Below are 18,684 nucleotides of genomic sequence, written 5' to 3' on the forward strand. Positions count from 1 at the left end.
TGTTGAGATCCGTGGTCCATGCCATCCTTCTAGATGTTCCAGGAGACTCTCTGATACCTTATGTAAAATAGCAAGATCATTACCAGTTAGCAGAATGCCATCAATATAATGGTATAATCCCACCTCCTCTCTGTCTTTCCATGCAGATATTTATCTTTCTTTTGCTACTAAGCCATGGCAGGTGGTAGAGCTATGCAAGTAGCCTTATGGTCACACCGGAAACATCCAATGTTTTACATTCCAGCTGAAGGTGAACTCATCTTGATTTTGGGGGGTATAGGGATACTGGAGAAAGCATTAGCACAGGCTAATACAAAATGATACATTCCTAGGGATTTACTTCACTGAATAAGTGGGCGATGTTAGGCACTGCAGCATGGGTTGAGGGAACTATTTTATCAAGTTCTTCCTAGTCCGTTGTCATTCCTCATGATACATTTGGCTATGGGCTGGCCAGATAGGGGTGTTAAAAGAACTATGGGTGGGAAAAATTATGCCTACTCTGTATAGCTCTTTAACTTTGTTGGTGATCCATGCATGTCCCCAACCTAAGTGATACTGTCTTACTGATACTACCCACAGAAATTGCCAGGGCCTTCCGGTAGTAGTTGCCTGTGCCAGGTGAGCTTCCCTTTCCAGTTGAGGTCATCTTCCAAATGACGATTCCCAGTGGCCAGCACTAGTGCCTCTTCCCAAGAGAACCTCCAAGCACATGGGAGGCCAGACCACAGCAGCCACTGTAGCCTTTACATCTTTTTTTTCTTTTTCTACCTTCAGCACCTTCCACAACTCTGCTACCGCAGCAGGTGTTTTGGGCATCCTTGTACTCACACAGGGGTCCCTAAGCCTCCAAAGTCTGAGTGCCTGGTCATTCTGGGATTTCCCCTAGCCAAGCTTGTTTTTCTTCTATTTTACCCCAGGCCTTTGTGGGTTCTTTGGAACCAAGACTAGAGAAAAAGTTTCTGGCTTTTAATGACTTTGGTAGATTAGATGTGAATTAACCATTTTAAAGGGTCAAATCACGAAGAATGCCATCTCTGAGTTCTTGGTAGTGGTGCCCTAAGGACAGGGTGATGGAGCTTCTGCCCTGGCTCAAGCCTCCTCAGTAGAACTTAGACTAATGAATAATGTTTTCCAGGAAGCATATTTTATCACTAACATTGTTTGAAACTGTGGACACATTATTATTGTCTTTAAGTTATCTAGAGACCAAGCACCCCAGTGTGGATGACTCCTAGCACCCTGTAATTGTGGTGCTACAGGTGAACTGTAATTGTTCAGTAAATTCCAATACAATATAGCAGCCTGCTACTGATTATGAGATGAGATTTAGGCCAGAAGTCCTGTGGAAGTGAGGTGGAAATAGGGTCTGAGCATGTACCCTGTCTCTTTTCTATACTGGTTTCCTTTCCCCAGAGACATTCAAATTCAGTTTCTTGCTTAGGATTTATAAGAATATTCTAATCTGAGACTAAGAACAAATATTTGCTTTTTTATAAGCTTATCATCTAACATGTTTTGATACTATGCCAAATGTTTCCTAGGAGTAGAATAGTTATGGTTTTTTTTAACTTGGTTTCTATTAATTTATTTAATATCTGCTATTTTGGATACAAAAAGGGAGCTGGTCAAGTCAAATGATTCAGTTTGGCAGACTACTTAACTATTCTGGCAAAGAAACTGTCCCTAACGTAAATCCGTTCTGAAGTTTACAGAGGTTCAACTTATGAATCAGTTGAAATGAGAGCCTAGCTGAAAGGACACAGCTGATTGGCCTGTTCAGGATGAGCAGAATAAATAAAAGGCAGTGGCAGAACATCTGTGAAGGTCAATGACACACCATCCATCTAGAGCCACACGTTAGGGCTTCTCAGAGTGTTTTCAACATGAGTGGCTGCCCGTATTTAAGAAATGACCTTAGGTAAGTATTTGCCTCTATTCTAAATATGGTTAGGCTCTTAGAAATGCTGAGTACGCACACTTTAGTTTCAAAATCCCAAGAGCATTGAAAACTGTCACTCTTGTTCCCTTGTTTAATAATTTCTTTTAAAATAAGTAGCAATAGGAGAATTTTAATCCCTCATATTATTAGTTACTGTGTTTTCTCAAGATCTATTTTTCCATCACTTATTTAACCTGCAGGCACCCTTTTGAAAAACTGTCTTTAGAAGGCAGTGAAGAAGATGAATCACAAACTGGTATAAATAAAGCCAGCAAAGGAGGACTTATCTATGGGGATTATCTTCATGTAAGTGGCTGATTATCTTACTGTATTTAGCTTCTATTTTGGGGTGTTTGTTGTCTTTTTTTTCTGTCACCAAATAGTTTTTGGCCCTAATAATACCCTTTCTCATAGAAATTTATGCTTTTCAATTTTTGTTTGAACAATTCAAGAGATTCATATGAAAAGTAATCTCTTCAACAGAGGTACTGTAAAGGCAAAGAATGTAGAATCTGGGTGGAAGAGTATAAATGATCAAATTAGTGTAGATGACTAGAAAGTATTACACAACTTGTATAAATAAGACAAGGTCACTAAATCCCAAATGGTTCCAGAAAAAAAATCTCTTTTAAATATCTTTTATAAAGTAGAAATTTTTAAGGCAAACATTTTCTTGACATCATTAATAAATTAAAGAGGAATGATACAAATGAGGTATTGGAGATTATTCTAGGGTAAATTTTAGCCTGTTGGTCTTCTATATTGTTTAAGAAGTAAAATGATGAGAGCTCTTGATGCCTTCATCAATGCAGTTCTAATGATGAGCTGACTAAGAATGTGAAGATCTTCTTAAAATAGGCTTTTTAGGGGACTAGAATAATGGAAGTTTCAGCATTAGCTAAGCAAGTTATCAAGTTTTTATCACACTTTTTCAAGAGATGGAAGAACTGTGGCTTGCTTCTTACTGAGTGTAATAGCATTTGTTATAATAGATCCTACCAAATATAAAATTCCTGAGAATAAATAAAAGCCACAAATTTAACTCACTGTTTATGAGGAGACTCATTAATTGTTTAAAAGAAAATAGAATGGAGTCTGAGAATTTGAGAATTGGGGTTATTTTTCCAGCACTGTATTCAACTTCATATAAAAGTTGATAAAATCTGAGTTTTGCAATATCAAAATCAGTCACTCATTTTTTAGCTTTATTGCAATGTGATTAATATATAACATCATGCAAGTTCAAGGTATACAACTTGTTCATTCGGTGCCTTTATATATTTCAATATGATTATCAGTGCCGCACTGAGCTGACATGTCAATCATGTCACATCATTACCCTGTTTCTTTGGTGTGGTGAGAACATTGAAAATCTGCTGTTTTAGGAACTTTCAAGTGTATAATACAGTGTTACTAACTATACATAATCACTCTATTATGAATTGGATCCCCGTAGCTTATTTATCTTATAACTGGAAATTTATACAAAATCAGGATTTCCATTTTCTTTGTTTAAAGTTGGAAAAAATTTTGAAGGCACAGGAGCTTCAAAGTGAAATAAAAGGAAATAAAATCCATGATGAACACCTTTTCATCATAACTCATCAAGGTAAGTTGCACAAAAGTTTGGACAATAACTACTCCACAGGTATTTTGCATCAATAACGAGGAAACTACAATTATCTTAACTATAAAATGGTGAAAGCCCAAGGAATCTGCTCTGTTAAAAATGCTCAAGATATTTTGCTGTCAGACAGATTCTTGCAGAATGTTCTACTGGGATTTGAAAGTCTTTTTTATGTCACTTCACTGCTAATTGGATCAGGTTGAATTTTTAAGCCTCGTCCTCAATCCAATAAGACATTTATCTTGGAACTGATAAAGAATTTTCAAGCTAGTATGTTATTATTTTTCAACTTGGAACTTTAGAAAACTGCTTTCAAGAAATACAACTTTCAAATTTATTGTGGCTTTACATAGTCCTATATAAATCTGGTATTTAATAGAAATGAAAATTTTATCTAAAATGTGTGTGTATCCTCTTTAGACTTAAAACCTCTAGGCACTGTTTTGCCTTATTTTCATGTTTCAATGACACTTTGCTTTGCTTTAATATTTTGTCTCTTTCTGCTTTTGAAATGAAGTCTCAATGACAATATGTCAGATTGCATTTAAAAGTGCCAGCCACTGGCACAGTATAGAGAAGCCCTCAAGTAAGGACGGGTAGCAGCAACAGGTGGCAAGAGAGATGAAGTGATGGAGCAGTGGTTACAAACGTTCACAAGAAGCTGAAACTATCCAACAACCTGTGCCCTGATATTAGCACAGGTCATATTAGTCTCTACCATGGTGGATGGCCTCAGTGTATTTGGGCTCAGATTCTACAGTTTCTTCCAGCGAAGAGTTCCTGATTTGAACTGATCACAGGGTGGCACTGGACCATCAACTAGTTTTTCAAAATGCTGTTGTAGACCCGACAGACGTACTGAGAGACTTCAGTAGCTCTATACTTCCTCTTGGGGAAACAGCATCCTCTTGGGGTTTCCTGGCTGGATATGTAGCTTAGCCAAGATCCAAAGGCCATTAAATGAACATCAGAGATTGACACAACATGCCCTTTCCTTCGAAAATCCTCTTGGCAATTGTTGTTGTTTTATGACTTGCTGGAAATAGGGCTGGTATTTTAATAATATTCCTTTAACTGACATTGAAGTTCATCCTTATTGGGAATATTCTTCCATGTTGCAAGGAAGACCTTGCTCTTTATTTTGCCACCATCTACAGAAAGCACATGGAGTGGGATGAAGGAGACATCCATGTTCCTTTTCACAGGCACCTGCAGGTTATTCAGAGGTCCCAGGTTCATGACTGGGCCCAAGGGTTTGAGAAGCAGGGAGACATCAATGCTCTGGTTTGGCGTCAGTGGTGAATGTTTGGCCAGAGGAGTGCTGAGGATGACACCAAAGCCATTCTTGTTAAGCTGACAGCAAAGTGTCATGTGCTGCATAGCTTTGTTGGGGAAGTGCATTTCCATATAGATGTGCCCTTGGTAATGAGTAAATGTTTCAGAAATTCCCAAGCCTTTAGCCTTTACTGCAGGCAGCCAGACAGCCGTAGGAGCCACATTTCCATCAGGTGCTATGCCTACCCCTGTAGAGAGTTCAAATCAATCATTCAGATCACTGCTGGCCACAGCAATAATAGGTTAAGGAGTAAAGGTTGCAGGCACTGATGATGTGATGAAGGATCAGTCCCTGCCATTCTTCCTCCAATGCCCCGGCCAAGGTCACTGCCAAGCAGACTATCTTGTCCTCCTCTCAAGAGGTCTACTGCTCCCACCTACATGGAGGATTCTGTGGCACATTGATTGGGGGACTGAGGTCAAGGTTTAAAAGGTCCCCCAGAGGGTCACTTTGAGAAGGGGTAACGGTTTGTGGCTGTTCCAGGTTGGTAGCAATGGTGGTGCCAACACGGTCAGTGGTTTTTAATGTAGGAGTCCATAACTTTGGGAGTCTGTAAAGTCCCTGAACACTTTGAAATTGTATGCAACATTTTGTTAAAATATATCTTAAAGAGGTCTGTGACCCCAAAATATTAAGATCCCTAGCCCTAACGCTAACCCCAACACTGTGCTAAGTAAGTACTAAGGGAAACTGATGAGTAAGAGAACATTTTAGATTTGGACTGTTCATATATGCTTGTCCTCCCTTAATATTCTAAGTTCCCAGAACCCAAACTTTGTCAAATACATTAGGTTATTAAATATTGAATTTTCAGTTTATACATAAAGTTGGGTATCACTTATACTTCCCTATATACCTCCATCTTCCAATAAGAAGGTGGAATTAGATCATGTGCTATATCCTAAAAGACTTAAACAATATATTTGTTCAGAGAAATCAGTGTAATAATAACAACTCTAAAGCATATAAATAATACACATGACATATTAAAACATTCAATAAAAGGGAGCTATTGTAAGTTTATCACTAATATTTGGCTATAGCATTAAAAGGCTATATTGACATTTATTAATTTTTAAACTACATTTTTATTTCTTGCAGTATATTAATCATGTCTTTTATATAATTATGGTCAAGGAGGCTCTGAGAATTTTCCAACTGACGATGATTTTCTCATTGCAGCTTATGAACTCTGGTTTAAGCAAATCCTCTGGGAATTAGATTCTGTTCGTGAGATCTTTCATAATGGCCTTGTAAGTTATTGTCATACTATTGGTTTCTCACTCTTTTTAGAGAATGTAGAAGATATTATTAATGACAAAAAATTCACACCAAATGGTGACATTTTTACTTAATGAAAAAAGCTTTTTTTAAAACATATTGTTTTTATTTTTTATTTTTTTAGATTTTATTTATTTATCTTTAGAGGGGAAGGGAGGGACAGGAGAGAAATATCAGTGTATGGTTGCCTCTCACACATCCCCTGCTCTTGGCTGGCCTGCAACCCAGGCATGTGCCCTGACTGGAAATCAAACCGAGATCCTCTGGTTCGCAGCCCCACCCTCCCTCACTCCACTGAGCTATACCAGCCAGGGAGAAAAAAAGCTTTTCAATGGACAAGAGTGTAGTCACAATTCCCCAGTGCGGTTGCTACCCTGAGCTCCACATTGCATTCAGGTTCCTTTTTAAAAAAAAAATTAAAATTGTTTTAATCCACACCAGAGGATATCTTTACTATTTTTTAAATTTAATCGTTGTCCAAGTACAGTTGTCTCCATTTTCCCCTCACCACTCCCCCCCAGCCCAGCCATCCCCACTCCCTACCCTTGATCCTACCCCTCTTTGGTTTTGCCCATGTGTCCTTTATAGATGCTCCTGAAAACACTTCCACCTTTCCCCGCCATTATTCCCTCCCACTTCCCCTCTGGTTGCTGTCAGTTTGTTCTTAATTTCAATGTCTCTGGTTATATTTTGCTTGCTTGTTTGTTTTGTTGGTTAGGTTCCACTTATAGATGAGAGCTAAGGATATAAAGCCAGGTGGTCAGGTTCCTTTCAAATTTCAGTTTCAAGCCCCTTGTTTGGAACTTTTTTTTTTTTTGCCCTGAAGAATAGTTGTTTTAGATGATGGTAGATTTCAGAATAGCTGATATACAGCCTTTAATTACTAAGTACTAGAATTGTATTTCAGCTATTCTGAAATCTACCATCATCAAAAGTACATTGTATTTCTAATGAATATTTGTTAGGGGAGGAGAGAAACAATAATGAGAAAAGTAAACAGGAAGAGAAGGGGGAGGTAGGAAAAAAGTAGCAAGAGGAAGAAGAGAAAAGAGTTGCGGAGAAGAAGAGGCCAACGAAGAAAAAGACAAGGAGAAGGGGAGGGGGGGACATCGGAGGTGTGGCTGATGTCAGAGATCGGAGCCGCACTCACCGGCCTCCACCCTGCTTCCCGCTCTCACAGCCTGCCAGACACAGGGCCTGGCCACAGGTCCTCTACCGGGAAGCCCCTACTCAGGAGGGGCTGGGAAAGAGAGAAGAGCCATACACAGGCGATGCTCTTCTTTTTACGCGAACGCAGATCCTTTGATGTCAGCAGCACTAGTCCTTCTGGAAAGAGCAGGTTTGCCCAGGTGTTGCTTAATCCTCACCTTACCTTTCCATGGCACTTTGACCTTTATTCCTCAGAGCGAATTTATAGAAAAACTGGTTTAAAAATAGTGGGTTTTGTGTTCCAGAATTTACTCCTAACTTGCCTCCACGTAATTTCCTATTATTAAAGAAAGAAAAGTGATTCTAATTTTGCAGACATTCCCTGCACACAATCCAGTTACCATTAGTTCAACATATATATATGAAGGGGACCCAAAAAAACCCAGAATTTATTTATAAAAAAGTGTGTATCTATTCTTACACCTTTAAATTCAGTCACCTTCCAAGTACTCTCCATTTAATGCGAGACACCCACTGAGTTCTTTTTTCTCTGCTCAGTTTTGGAACTGAGCAATTTTGGTGCCTCTTAGTGCTTCTGCTGTTTTGCTTCACCTCTTCCAAGTCAACATTTCCCTTTGAGGACTTTTTTTTTAATCTAGGAAAAAAAAACCCAAGTTGCTTAGGGTGAGATCAGGTGAATGGGGGGGGGTGGGGGTGGGTAGGGACCAATGGTCAGCCATTGTTGATCAAAAACTGCTGAACACTCAGCACCATGTGGCCTGGGGTGCTTAAAAAATCACCCAATTGTGAAATGGGCAAATGTTTTGAAAGTCTTCAAAAAACATTCAGTGAAGCTGAACCCAGCCTCTCACAGCAATTGCAGCTGGAACGCTGACAGATGGATTCCCAGAACACTCGCCTAGCAGGGGAAGCCTGTACTGCAAAGGACCAGCCCTCTAGAGGATAATCCCTGGTTTTTTGGAGTCCCCCCTCCTACTTAAGGCAAATTTTATTCCAACATTCCTTTTTGAAGTAAAGATAAAATTAATAGGGATGTACTGTTTGTAGACTACTTTTTATCTTCTAAAATCTAGAATTGATTGCTCAATGTTTTATTTCTTACCCATCAGGTCAGGGATGAGAGGAATATGCTTAAGGTTGTTACACGAATGCATCGAGTGGTGGTGATCCTTAAACTACTTGTACATCAGTTTTCTGTTCTGGAAACAATGACGGCCTTGGACTTCAATGACTTCAGGTGTGCACCTGTGGCTTGGTGATAATGCAGTGGGGTTGACCTTCTCACTCTCTTGGAGTCAAAAGAGAACTTGTGTGTTGTGTCATAAGAGGAATCTGTTCTACTGACAATTTGTCACCATGAGTACCTGGGAGTCTTAATCACAAAGCATTGGAGGAGTAATTAAAACTTTTCATCATTTAATTTTACATAAAAATATAATGTGATCATTTAATTTCAATTCATCATTTTGCCATGATTTTACCCAAAGAGAATTTGAGACCACTTAAAATGGCTAAAATGGCTTATATAACTCATATAACTAAATTTCTAAAAAAACTAAAAACTAAGAAGAGAAACTGGAATGATATGTAAAGAAGGATTTCAGCAAAATTATTGGAATAAGTTATGGATTGATTTATAAAGTTTAGCTCTACAGTTTTAGGCAGCCAAAGTCATATATATATATATATATGAAAAAGCTTTTTTATATACCAAATTTTAAAGTACATTTTCCTAGACCATTAGGTGCATTTGACAGTGTAATATGCCATCTAACATGTTTGACAATCAAAGAAAATGTAAAAGAATTCCTTTGTGGTTGATTTTAAAAATTATAGTCTTGGTACCAACTAGATGAAAGATTTCAACAAAGAGGTGGCTGTATAGGGTAGAAGTACCAACATTTTCATTGTCTATTTTGCCCTGTGGAATACCCCCTTCATTTCACTTGTAGTATCTTATTGGTGATCATAATAGTTATAGGTAGTGATATCATCAATAACATTTAAAAATGTAAGTTTTAGGAGGGATTGAATATTTATAAATTATAAATATTTTTTGAATTATTGAAAAAAATATTGTTCCATATCCACCCATCTTTAAGACAAAAACTTAAGTTACAATGTTAAAAACTTAAAATGTTACAATGTAACATTTTACAAATTATACAAACATTTCAACTTTAAATTGATTGGCAGATGTCAACCGTGATGTGAAAGTAGCTCATTTCCTTTGCTTCAGCAACATCGAAATCATAGGTCCACCTCTAGGCAGTTGTGTGTCTGTGGTCTTGATGATAGCTAGCGCAGTGAAACTGAGAGCCCCTCACAATAGATCATCAGTGACTTACAACGTCAATGCTTTTTTTCCCCTTTCTTTTCTCTCCCCCTATTTCCCTGAAAGAGAGTACTTATCTCCAGCATCTGGCTTTCAGAGTTTGCAGTTCCGACTATTAGAAAACAAGATAGGTGTCCTTCAGAGCTCAAGAGTACCTTACAACAGAAGACACTATCGCGATAACTTCAAAGAAGAAGATAACGAAGTGCTACTTCATTCAGAGCAGGAGAAAACGCTCCTGCAATTAGTGGAGGTACATGCTCAAATGCTGTTTCTAAGGTCTAACTTAATATCTTTTTTCTTCTTTCATTTTTTAAATTTATATTTTATTGATTATGCTACTACCGTTGTCCTAAAATTTCTCTCTTTGCCCCCTCGACCCGCACCCCCTACTAGCTCATGCAGTCCCCATACTATGTTCACGTTCATGGATCATACATATAAGTTCACTGGCTACTCCATTTCCTATACTCTACTTTACATCTTTTTAATTTAGCTTCCACAAGATGAGAATTGTATAACTCCTATCGAAGTTTGGTCACAGTAATTGTAGTAAGAACGGAAAGTATTTACACAAAGACTTAAGTGTATAAATTCAACTAATTAAAGTAATTAAAATATTAAGAACTCTCTGGAGAATTTTAGAAATATCAATATAATCAGTTATATGTTAATATCTAATCTTTTAAACACCCCTTCTAAGCAACATTTAATGAGCTGATTTTTTAAACTAAGTGTGGTTCATTATCTAATGAGCTTTAATTTCTTCCAAATGTTGTGGGTAGGGCGGGGGAGAGTGGTGGTGGGAAAATGGAGACAACTGTATTTAGACATCAATAAAAAAGTTTTAAAATATTGTAAAATCGAATAGTCCCCCAAGCTGTGTATTTTTGCAAATTAAAGTATATTACTAAGGGTGTATACTCTTCAGAATTTTTTCTTTCATATTTTAATCCCCCATGGGTCTATAATAGTTTTGAGAAACTTTTAATTTTATTCAAAAATAAATTATTAAATAAGTATTGTATTATCCTGATTTTTTTTACAGAGACTTTTTCTTTGCAGATGAAACTTTTATTTTAATGAATTATGGAGTTGGGTTTATATATATATATATATATATATATATATATATATATAATGCAATTTATCAGCTTATAAAGATGGGGAAAAAAAGAATCAGAGAGCTGATTTCAAACCAAAACTAGGTTAAATGAGAACCCACAAAGATTCAGGAATTAGGTTTTATTTAGATTAGAGTAAAAAGTCTTACAGAGTAATTTATAATATATTCACTTAAAAATAATATTTACTTAAGGCATGGCTGGAAAGAACACCAGGTTTAGAGCCACAAGGATTTAACTTCTGGAGAAAGTTGGAAAAAAATATTGTTAAAGGCCTGGAAGAAGAATTCACAATGATTCAGGTACTTATGATGCCATACCTAAATATAAGTTTACTACAAAAGTACTGGGAATTTAAAAAAATAACTATGCACTTATCTCTTAAACTTTTGCTTTTCTTATGTTCTTTTTCTTTCATAAATGCATCTGCTTAGAATATATTACATGGTTAATTTAATTTTATTTATGTACAATAACAAATTAAGTTTATTGTAGGCAAGATTTTATCTTTAAAAATAGATGAGATTAATAGACCTTTTTTATTTCTATTGAAAATTTCAGATTATGACCAATTCTAGACAGAAATAGGCTCACAAAAGACCTGTCAACTAACTAAATCATAGAATTTTCCCCTGGCTCTGGGTTCTTCCCAGTGGTTCTCAGACAATGTCAAGTTTCTCACTTAAGAAAATACAGTTGATTCCTCATGGCCTTCAAAGCACAGGACTCTTCCTTTCTTCATGACTGAATATGCTGAAGCATTGTTTTAATTCTATGTCTTGAGAGTCTGTTTCAGGTAATACTTCATGCAGGGACTTTGAAGTTACGTTGCATGGATTCAAGTTTCATCTCCACTTGTCAACCGTGTGACATTGAATGTCTTCTGCAACTTCTCTTTGCTTCATTTTCATCATTGATAAAATAGAAAATAAGAGTATCTACTTCATGGGATTATTATAAGTATTAGATAATATTTGTAAAGTGTTTTAGAACAGTACTTAGCATAATTATTTCTTTTTCACTCGTTTAATCTTCAACATGATCCAGTCCGTCTTCTTGTCCTATGATTCACAAATGCCCTCCATGTACATAAATCCAATAGCCATTTTTTATCTTCACTTTTCTTGAGCAAACAGTGACATTTAATACTAATGACTACTTACTCTTTCTTAGGCACTCATACCCCCACCCACACCTTTAATTTGGTGCACAATATTCTGTCTTCATCTAATTCTCTGGTCCCTCTCTCTCTTCCTCCTGTACTCGCTCATTTTTATCTGTCAGACCAATAAAATGGAGGCATTTCCCAAGGCTGCATTAGCTTACAGATTTGTATCCTTTCTCTGTGCTATTTTACTAGTTGAACTTGTTTATACCCACTGCTTCAATATCTACTTATACACCAATGATTCTTAAACATTTATCTCTAGCATAGCTATCTCCTTACATTTCAGATCATATATTTAACACCTTAGTTTGTATTGCTCCTGGTCCTCTCAAAATCACACTAACTAGCCCTGGCTGGTGTAGCTCAGTGGATTGAGCACGAGCCTGCGAACCAGATGATCACAGTTCGATTCCTAGTCAGGGCACATGCCTGGGTTGCAGGCCAGTTTCCATCAGGGGACGCATGATAGGCAACCATACATCCATATTTCTCTCCCTTTCTCCTTCCCCTCCCCTCTAAAGATTAATAAATAAAATCTTTTTTAAAAATCACACTGATTAAAAAAAAATTAAAAATTTCTTTCCATCCACTCTAGTATCAACTTGGTCTTCTCCAAGTTTTTCTCCTACAAACTGTCTAGTTTGTCAAGTCAGACACATACAATTGACCCTTGGCAACTTCTTTCCCAACCACTTCTTCAAATTATCACAACATGCTGTTGACTTAACCTACTAAATAGCTCTCGAGTATTTCCTTTTAATATACCAAGACCCATCAAGAGCAGATTCTCATTGTTTTCCACCTGGACTAAAGTTGTATTCTTTCAACTATTTTACAAGGCTACCCAGTATGGCTCCATTTCAATTTACTCCGTATACTGCAGTTCGAGTGATCTTTTGAAAATGCAAATCTACTCACATTTTCTTTTTGATCGAAACTCTTTGATATCTTCTCATTTTTTTTCAGCACAACCATAAAAATCTTTAGCATAATCTTCAAGGCATTTCATGATCTTTTGTGTGCCAATCATATTAAATTTTCTTTAAGCTAGACTTAGTTATTTTGAATTTACCACCACATCCTTTTATATCTTATTCCCTGGGCTTGGAATAGTCTTCCCCTGATAATTCCTTTTCATTCTTCAAGTCTTGGTACAAGGAAAACTTCTTTGGGAAGGTCTTTCTTGACCTCTTTACTGCTATAATTTATCATGCCACTATCCTGCTCCATCTACCACTGTGTGTTCATGGTCAAAACGTAATGCTCATGTTATTATTTGTTCCATGTTTTGTTCCCACCAGATAATATATTGCATAATATCAGGGGACTCAGTTTTGCTCATAATTTTATTGATGACCTGAGCATGACGTGTGTTAAAAAATGAATATTTAATTGGCAACAGGATGTATACAAGCTTTACCAAACAGTTTGGTTTTTCTGAAGAATTGAATATAATTAGGTTAACTAATTTTTGCTCCAACTTCACTGAGTTGTAAGTAGAGCATGTGCTATAGGCAGAAAAGAATTTTCTTAAGTCAATCCATAGCTATAAAATGGATGAAAATTAGGGTGAAATATAGCTGAGAAATTATATTTACAAAATGTAATACTGAATATAGAGTTTCAGTTGTGTTTCTGCTTTTTTCTGGCTAGGAATTCTTAACTTTTCCTAAGTGGAATTGCTTTACTTATTGGGTTCAATAATTTCTGTCAAAAAGTAGATCAGTATCGATCACTTGTATCCAGTTACGCCCTCTTGAGAAGAATATTTGAGATGAACAGATCATTTAGACTAAAATAGAAGGATAGAACTAGTGACTTGAAGAAGAGTCCTTTTCATAAGCCATACTTTCCAACTTCTAATATTAGATGGAATGGTAATATTCCTAGCACAACCTTTCTGCGTCTGGCAAAGCTACTTCTCACGTGCAATGTTTTCTAAAATTAGAATCTACTCTCTCTCATGAAAATACTAATACAGTATTTTCCCCAAAGGCTATAAAGGAGTCAGAGGAAAGAAAGGAGCAAATGGCTGAATTTCAGAAACAAGAAGAGATACTACTCTCTTTATTTGATGAGAAACGCCATGAGCATCTCCTTCATAAAGGTAGGTATTTTATTTTACGGTTTGTTTCCCATCACTTTACTATGTGACATCAAAAGATCAAACCCCACTTGGGGGAAATAAAATGAAAGTTGGTATTTCACTCATAGAAACAAGAATTGGTTAATGTTATTTATTATATTAGCAGGTTTAAGTGTCCACTTTATCACCAAGACATTGGTAGAAATGTTCATAATATATCAGACATGAGAGATACCAAGATACGTTGAAAATGTTCTTTCAAGTAGTTCATAGCCTAATAGGAATGGGAATAAGACACTGATGTTATTGTAAATACTACAGTAGCAGTAAGAAAGGGAAGGAGTAACTCCATTGGAAGGGCAAGGGTGGCTTAGCCAATGAAGTATTTCTCAAGCTGACCAAGAAAAACACACATTTAGACTTCCGGCATAATTAATATTGAGCAATTAGTTCTTGAAACTAATTGACCATTATAATCAAAATACTTTTACTATTTAACTCCTTTCTTTGATCTGTTTAAAACTCTGTGTTCATTTTTTATTTGAAACTTTTATTCAAAAGTACCTATAAATCTTGTGGGAAAAGATAGAAGTAAAAAATAATTTTTATAATACAAGTATAAGGCATAGAAATATATGAAATCAGTGTGAAATTCTATAAGCTGAAAGGTAGTCAGCCTTGGTTTTTGATAGAACTTCAGTAAAGAATAGCAAAATCTTGTTTTCCTACAGATAGAGCAACAGATAAATGTTATATAATGATAATACTCCTTGAAATCAGTGGTTTTAAGTAATTGACGTAATTTTAAGTAAATTATTAAAAACTACTTTCAAATGAAAGTTGGAATAAGCCTTGTTTAACTTTTTAAAAAGCTATCATGCTATTTTACTTGAACAATACATTCTATCATGGAATTTAAGTAGTTTCTATATATGTATGGCTTTCATAACTAACATATTAAAGGTTTTGAGAATTTAGGGTATATATATATGTGTATATATTTAACTTGTTTTTTAAATTCTAATATTAAAACAATGATTTATATGATAGTATTCCAATTCCAAACGAAGAGATAACAATTTTAACATAAAAGCTACATTGTTTTCTAAAAGTGTAGAACCATTATTTAAGGTGATGGTGCCAAATTAATATGACTACCCTAATGACCTATTAAATTAAAACTCTGTGTGTCTTGCAGGTGAAAGACGACTGTCATACAGAGCACTGCAGGGGGCCTTTATGATATATTTTTACAGGTAAAAGCAAATTAGAAAAGAAGCAGACATTAAACTGAGGATTGGATATAGATAATGTATCAATTATAAAGCCAATAAGTTGCAATCATAGTTCTAATAAGTTATTTAGTTTTGGAGGAAACTTAGGAAATAATTCATTGTGAGGTTTAATGAGATTTTCTCTCTCGTAAATAGTAAGGGTATAACTTTATTTCTGTAGTTGGTTTAAAAAAACCCATATTCTTTTTTCAAATATTTAATCAAATATTCTTTTAGGAAAAAAGGACTCATGGACATAAACAACAGTGTGGTGATTGCTGGGGGGAGGGGATATAAGAGGACTAAATGGTAATGGGGAAAATACAATAAAGATTAAACGAAAAAATTCTACTATTACATGATATTGTGTCCCAAAAGACCACCATGCTATCTGCCTCAGAAATGGTCCATCTTTAAACAATGTTGTGGAGTTATTCTTGTTTTATAAAGACAAAAAAAAATAATGGGTAAAGTGAAAACACCTCATAAACTGTCGTTCTACTTATTAACCAATTTCAAGTACAATGCCTTTGCTGTTTAATGCATTTGAGGTGTCCTTTGGAAGTCCACATACTCTTTCATATGCATGAAGATCTCACCTTCATGTTTCATGAATTAAATGAATCAGAAGAATGGCAAAATCAACACACTAGCAAAAACACCTATATTTACAGGACATTTTACCAATTAGTATTTATTTAATTTGAAATCCTCTCAAATAATTTTTCAGAATGATAACATAAACCAATTTTTTTACTCTTTTCCTAAACTCTTACTAAATATATGCCACTCAAGTTTATGTATCCAAAGTAGAAAATGTACAGAGAGGGTTGAAGGAGTAGATATATACTACATATTTATATATTTTGGAGAAAATAAAAAGCAGTCTTTGTTTTTGAGTTTTAATATCTCTGTTTGGAAAAAGTTTTTGACTATAATAACTGGAAAGTCTGAGCTAGTGTATATGTCTGCCTATTAATGAGGATCAGTGTTAGGTGTGACTCTGGCAGGTTACTTCACTTATGGAATAGTCTAGACTCTTCACACAAATGATGTAGGTAAAAGGTAGTGTCGCCATTTTTTTGGATGAAGAAACTAAGACTAATTGGGTAATTCAGACTAATTGGGTAATTCCATAGCTTCTAAGAGCAAAGTTGACATTTGTCTTCAGGGCCAGTAGATTATAAGAGTCATGCTCGTCCCAACACACTAGATTTGCTTGAATAAATGTTTTCTTATTTCTCCTTTAGGGAGGAACCTAGATTCCAGGTCCCTTTCCAGCTGCTGACTTCTCTCATGGACATAGACACATTCTTCACCAAATGGAGATGTACGTCTTCCCCTTCACCCCTTCCCCCACAACTCTTCTCCTCAATCTTATTCTTTTACCCATTTTCTCCATCTTCCCTCCTTCCTGCTCTCTTTTATTCCATCTTTTTAGTGTGAGCTGTTAAAAAAAAACTTGACAATTATTCTTTCCTAGGGTCCACTTATCCAATACACACAAAGGCACAATGCCTGAGCCCACAGTAACTTTGGGGCCCATAAAAATATTTTAGTTGATAATCGGAAGGAAAAAATAAATTGTAGGTCCAAATAAATGTTTTACTATATAATAGTAACTTACTCATATTTATGACAATATAATTTAAATATATAATTTTAATATTTTTAATAGAAGAAGAGATCCATAAAGAAAAATGACCAGAGTGCATTAAAATTGTACTATAGCCCTTCTCTTCCCTACTGTGTTCACAGACTAAATGTAAATATGGTTGGAGGTAAATAGAATTCTGAACCAAGTGGGGTGCCAGGCAACCTGTGGGTCTCATCTGGCTCTCACAGGTGAATATTCCATAGGGCTAATTGATAAGGCGTGAGCCCTTTTCTCAGAAGGGCAGTCATTATTGACCCTCTCTCTTTAGAACATTGTGGAACTAATAGCAGAAAAGTATCCATGAAGTTAACTTGTGTGTTTGCCTAGATAACCACGTGTGCCTGGTGCACAGGATGCTGGGCAGCAAAGCCGGCACTGGTGGCTCCTCAGGCTACCACTACCTGCGTTCCACAGTAAGGTAAAAGCAAAGACTTCTTTCACTTTTTTGACAAAAAGCTTTGCAAGTGACAGAACAGGATTTGAACCCAAATTTGACTTCAAAGGCCAATGCCCTCCTGCTATAAAACTGCAAGTTACAATAGTGGACTGACAAACACAAAAGCAATTTTTAGTGTTATAAACACTCTGATGACACTTACTGTGAATCTTAAAATGGTATTTCTCTGTTTTAATCCATTTATGTCATTTACTTGGCAGCTACTTTGCAGGTGTAAAATGTTATCCAATGAACAACTAAAAACTCTGGATGCTTTAAATTCATTATTTTGAATACTGTCCTTTAAAGAATCAGGACGGTAATGAGACTAGGCTGTACTTTGAACCTGCCTGGTCAAGATCAATGAAACATGTAACATGGTTTTATGGGCATGAACTTTGGATACAGAATAAAAATGGAGCAACCTTAATGCTACTAACACTTAATGTAATACGCGTGATATACACATGTAACATACAATATTGAATACTAATTACTTATGGCAAAATACCATCGGAGAAAATGTTTTGGTGAAAAGTTTTAAGTATTCCATTTCAACAAATCTAAAACATCTGTATGTGTTTTTTTTTCCAGTGACAGGTACAAAGTATTTGTAGATTTATTTAATCTGTCAACATATCTGGTTCCCCGACACTGGATACCGAAGATGAACCCAGTTGTTCATAAATTCCTCTACACAGCCGAGTACTGTGACAGCTCTTACTTCAGCAGTGAAGAATCAGATTAAAAGTGTCTGCAATAATCCATGAAGAACACAGATTTCTGCATTTTTTCTATGAATTTTCATGAACACAGGGTGCTAATGTAACATACGTAAACACATAGTTCAGCACTATGGTGCTCTGATTCAACCTCAGAAATAATTTACTTAATTTTTCGTGATAAGATTAAGTACTTTCGTGATGGCACAAGACATTGAGATAAGGAATGAAATCAGTTACATTCTAACATTGTACATAGGGTATTTTCCTATTAAATTTTCCTATTAAAATTTAATAGGAAATTTAAAATTTTCCTATTATATTTTCCTATTAAAAACTTGATGTCCCCTGAAGTTTACCTTAATGTAACCATTTCATGTAATCATTCTCATTGTTTCACATTTCATAAGCTGGCAGGCTTCAACTATTTCAAATACTTTATGCAGTAAAATGTGTCATTATGTACAAACTTATTCAATAAAAAAAATTTTGAAGTGATGAAAATTAGTCTTTCTGCAATATAGTG

General features: G+C 35.8%; 1 protein-coding gene across 2 annotated transcripts; it reads left to right on the plus strand.

Moving 5' to 3' along the window:
* The first annotated feature begins 1,837 nt into the window (after positions 1-1,837).
* Positions 1,838-18,428, plus strand: TDO2 (tryptophan 2,3-dioxygenase). Of its 2 annotated transcripts, none has more exons than XR_005068251.1 (12): positions 1,838-1,921; positions 2,143-2,248; positions 3,461-3,551; positions 6,088-6,158; positions 8,466-8,593; positions 9,758-9,944; positions 11,010-11,117; positions 13,979-14,090; positions 15,268-15,325; positions 16,594-16,673; positions 17,102-17,188; positions 17,328-17,418. XR_005068251.1 is itself a non-coding variant. In XM_037058273.1 (12 exons), exons 1-12 carry the CDS (start codon positions 1,887-1,889, stop codon positions 18,182-18,184), a joined length of 1,221 nt encoding a protein of 406 aa, XP_036914168.1. In that variant the 5' UTR covers positions 1,838-1,886; the 3' UTR covers positions 18,185-18,428. The 2 variants fall into 2 exon arrangements, 1 of the variants encoding a protein (XP_036914168.1); XM_037058273.1 differs by lacking the exon at positions 17,102-17,188 and adding an exon at positions 18,031-18,428.
* Positions 18,429-18,684: the final 256 nt, after the last annotated feature.

Source organism: Sturnira hondurensis, unplaced genomic scaffold (assembly GCF_014824575.4).
Source record: "Sturnira hondurensis isolate 20B ecotype Veracruz unplaced genomic scaffold, ASM1482457v3 Scaffold0010128, whole genome shotgun sequence".
Lineage (NCBI taxonomy): Eukaryota > Metazoa > Chordata > Mammalia > Chiroptera > Phyllostomidae > Sturnira > Sturnira hondurensis.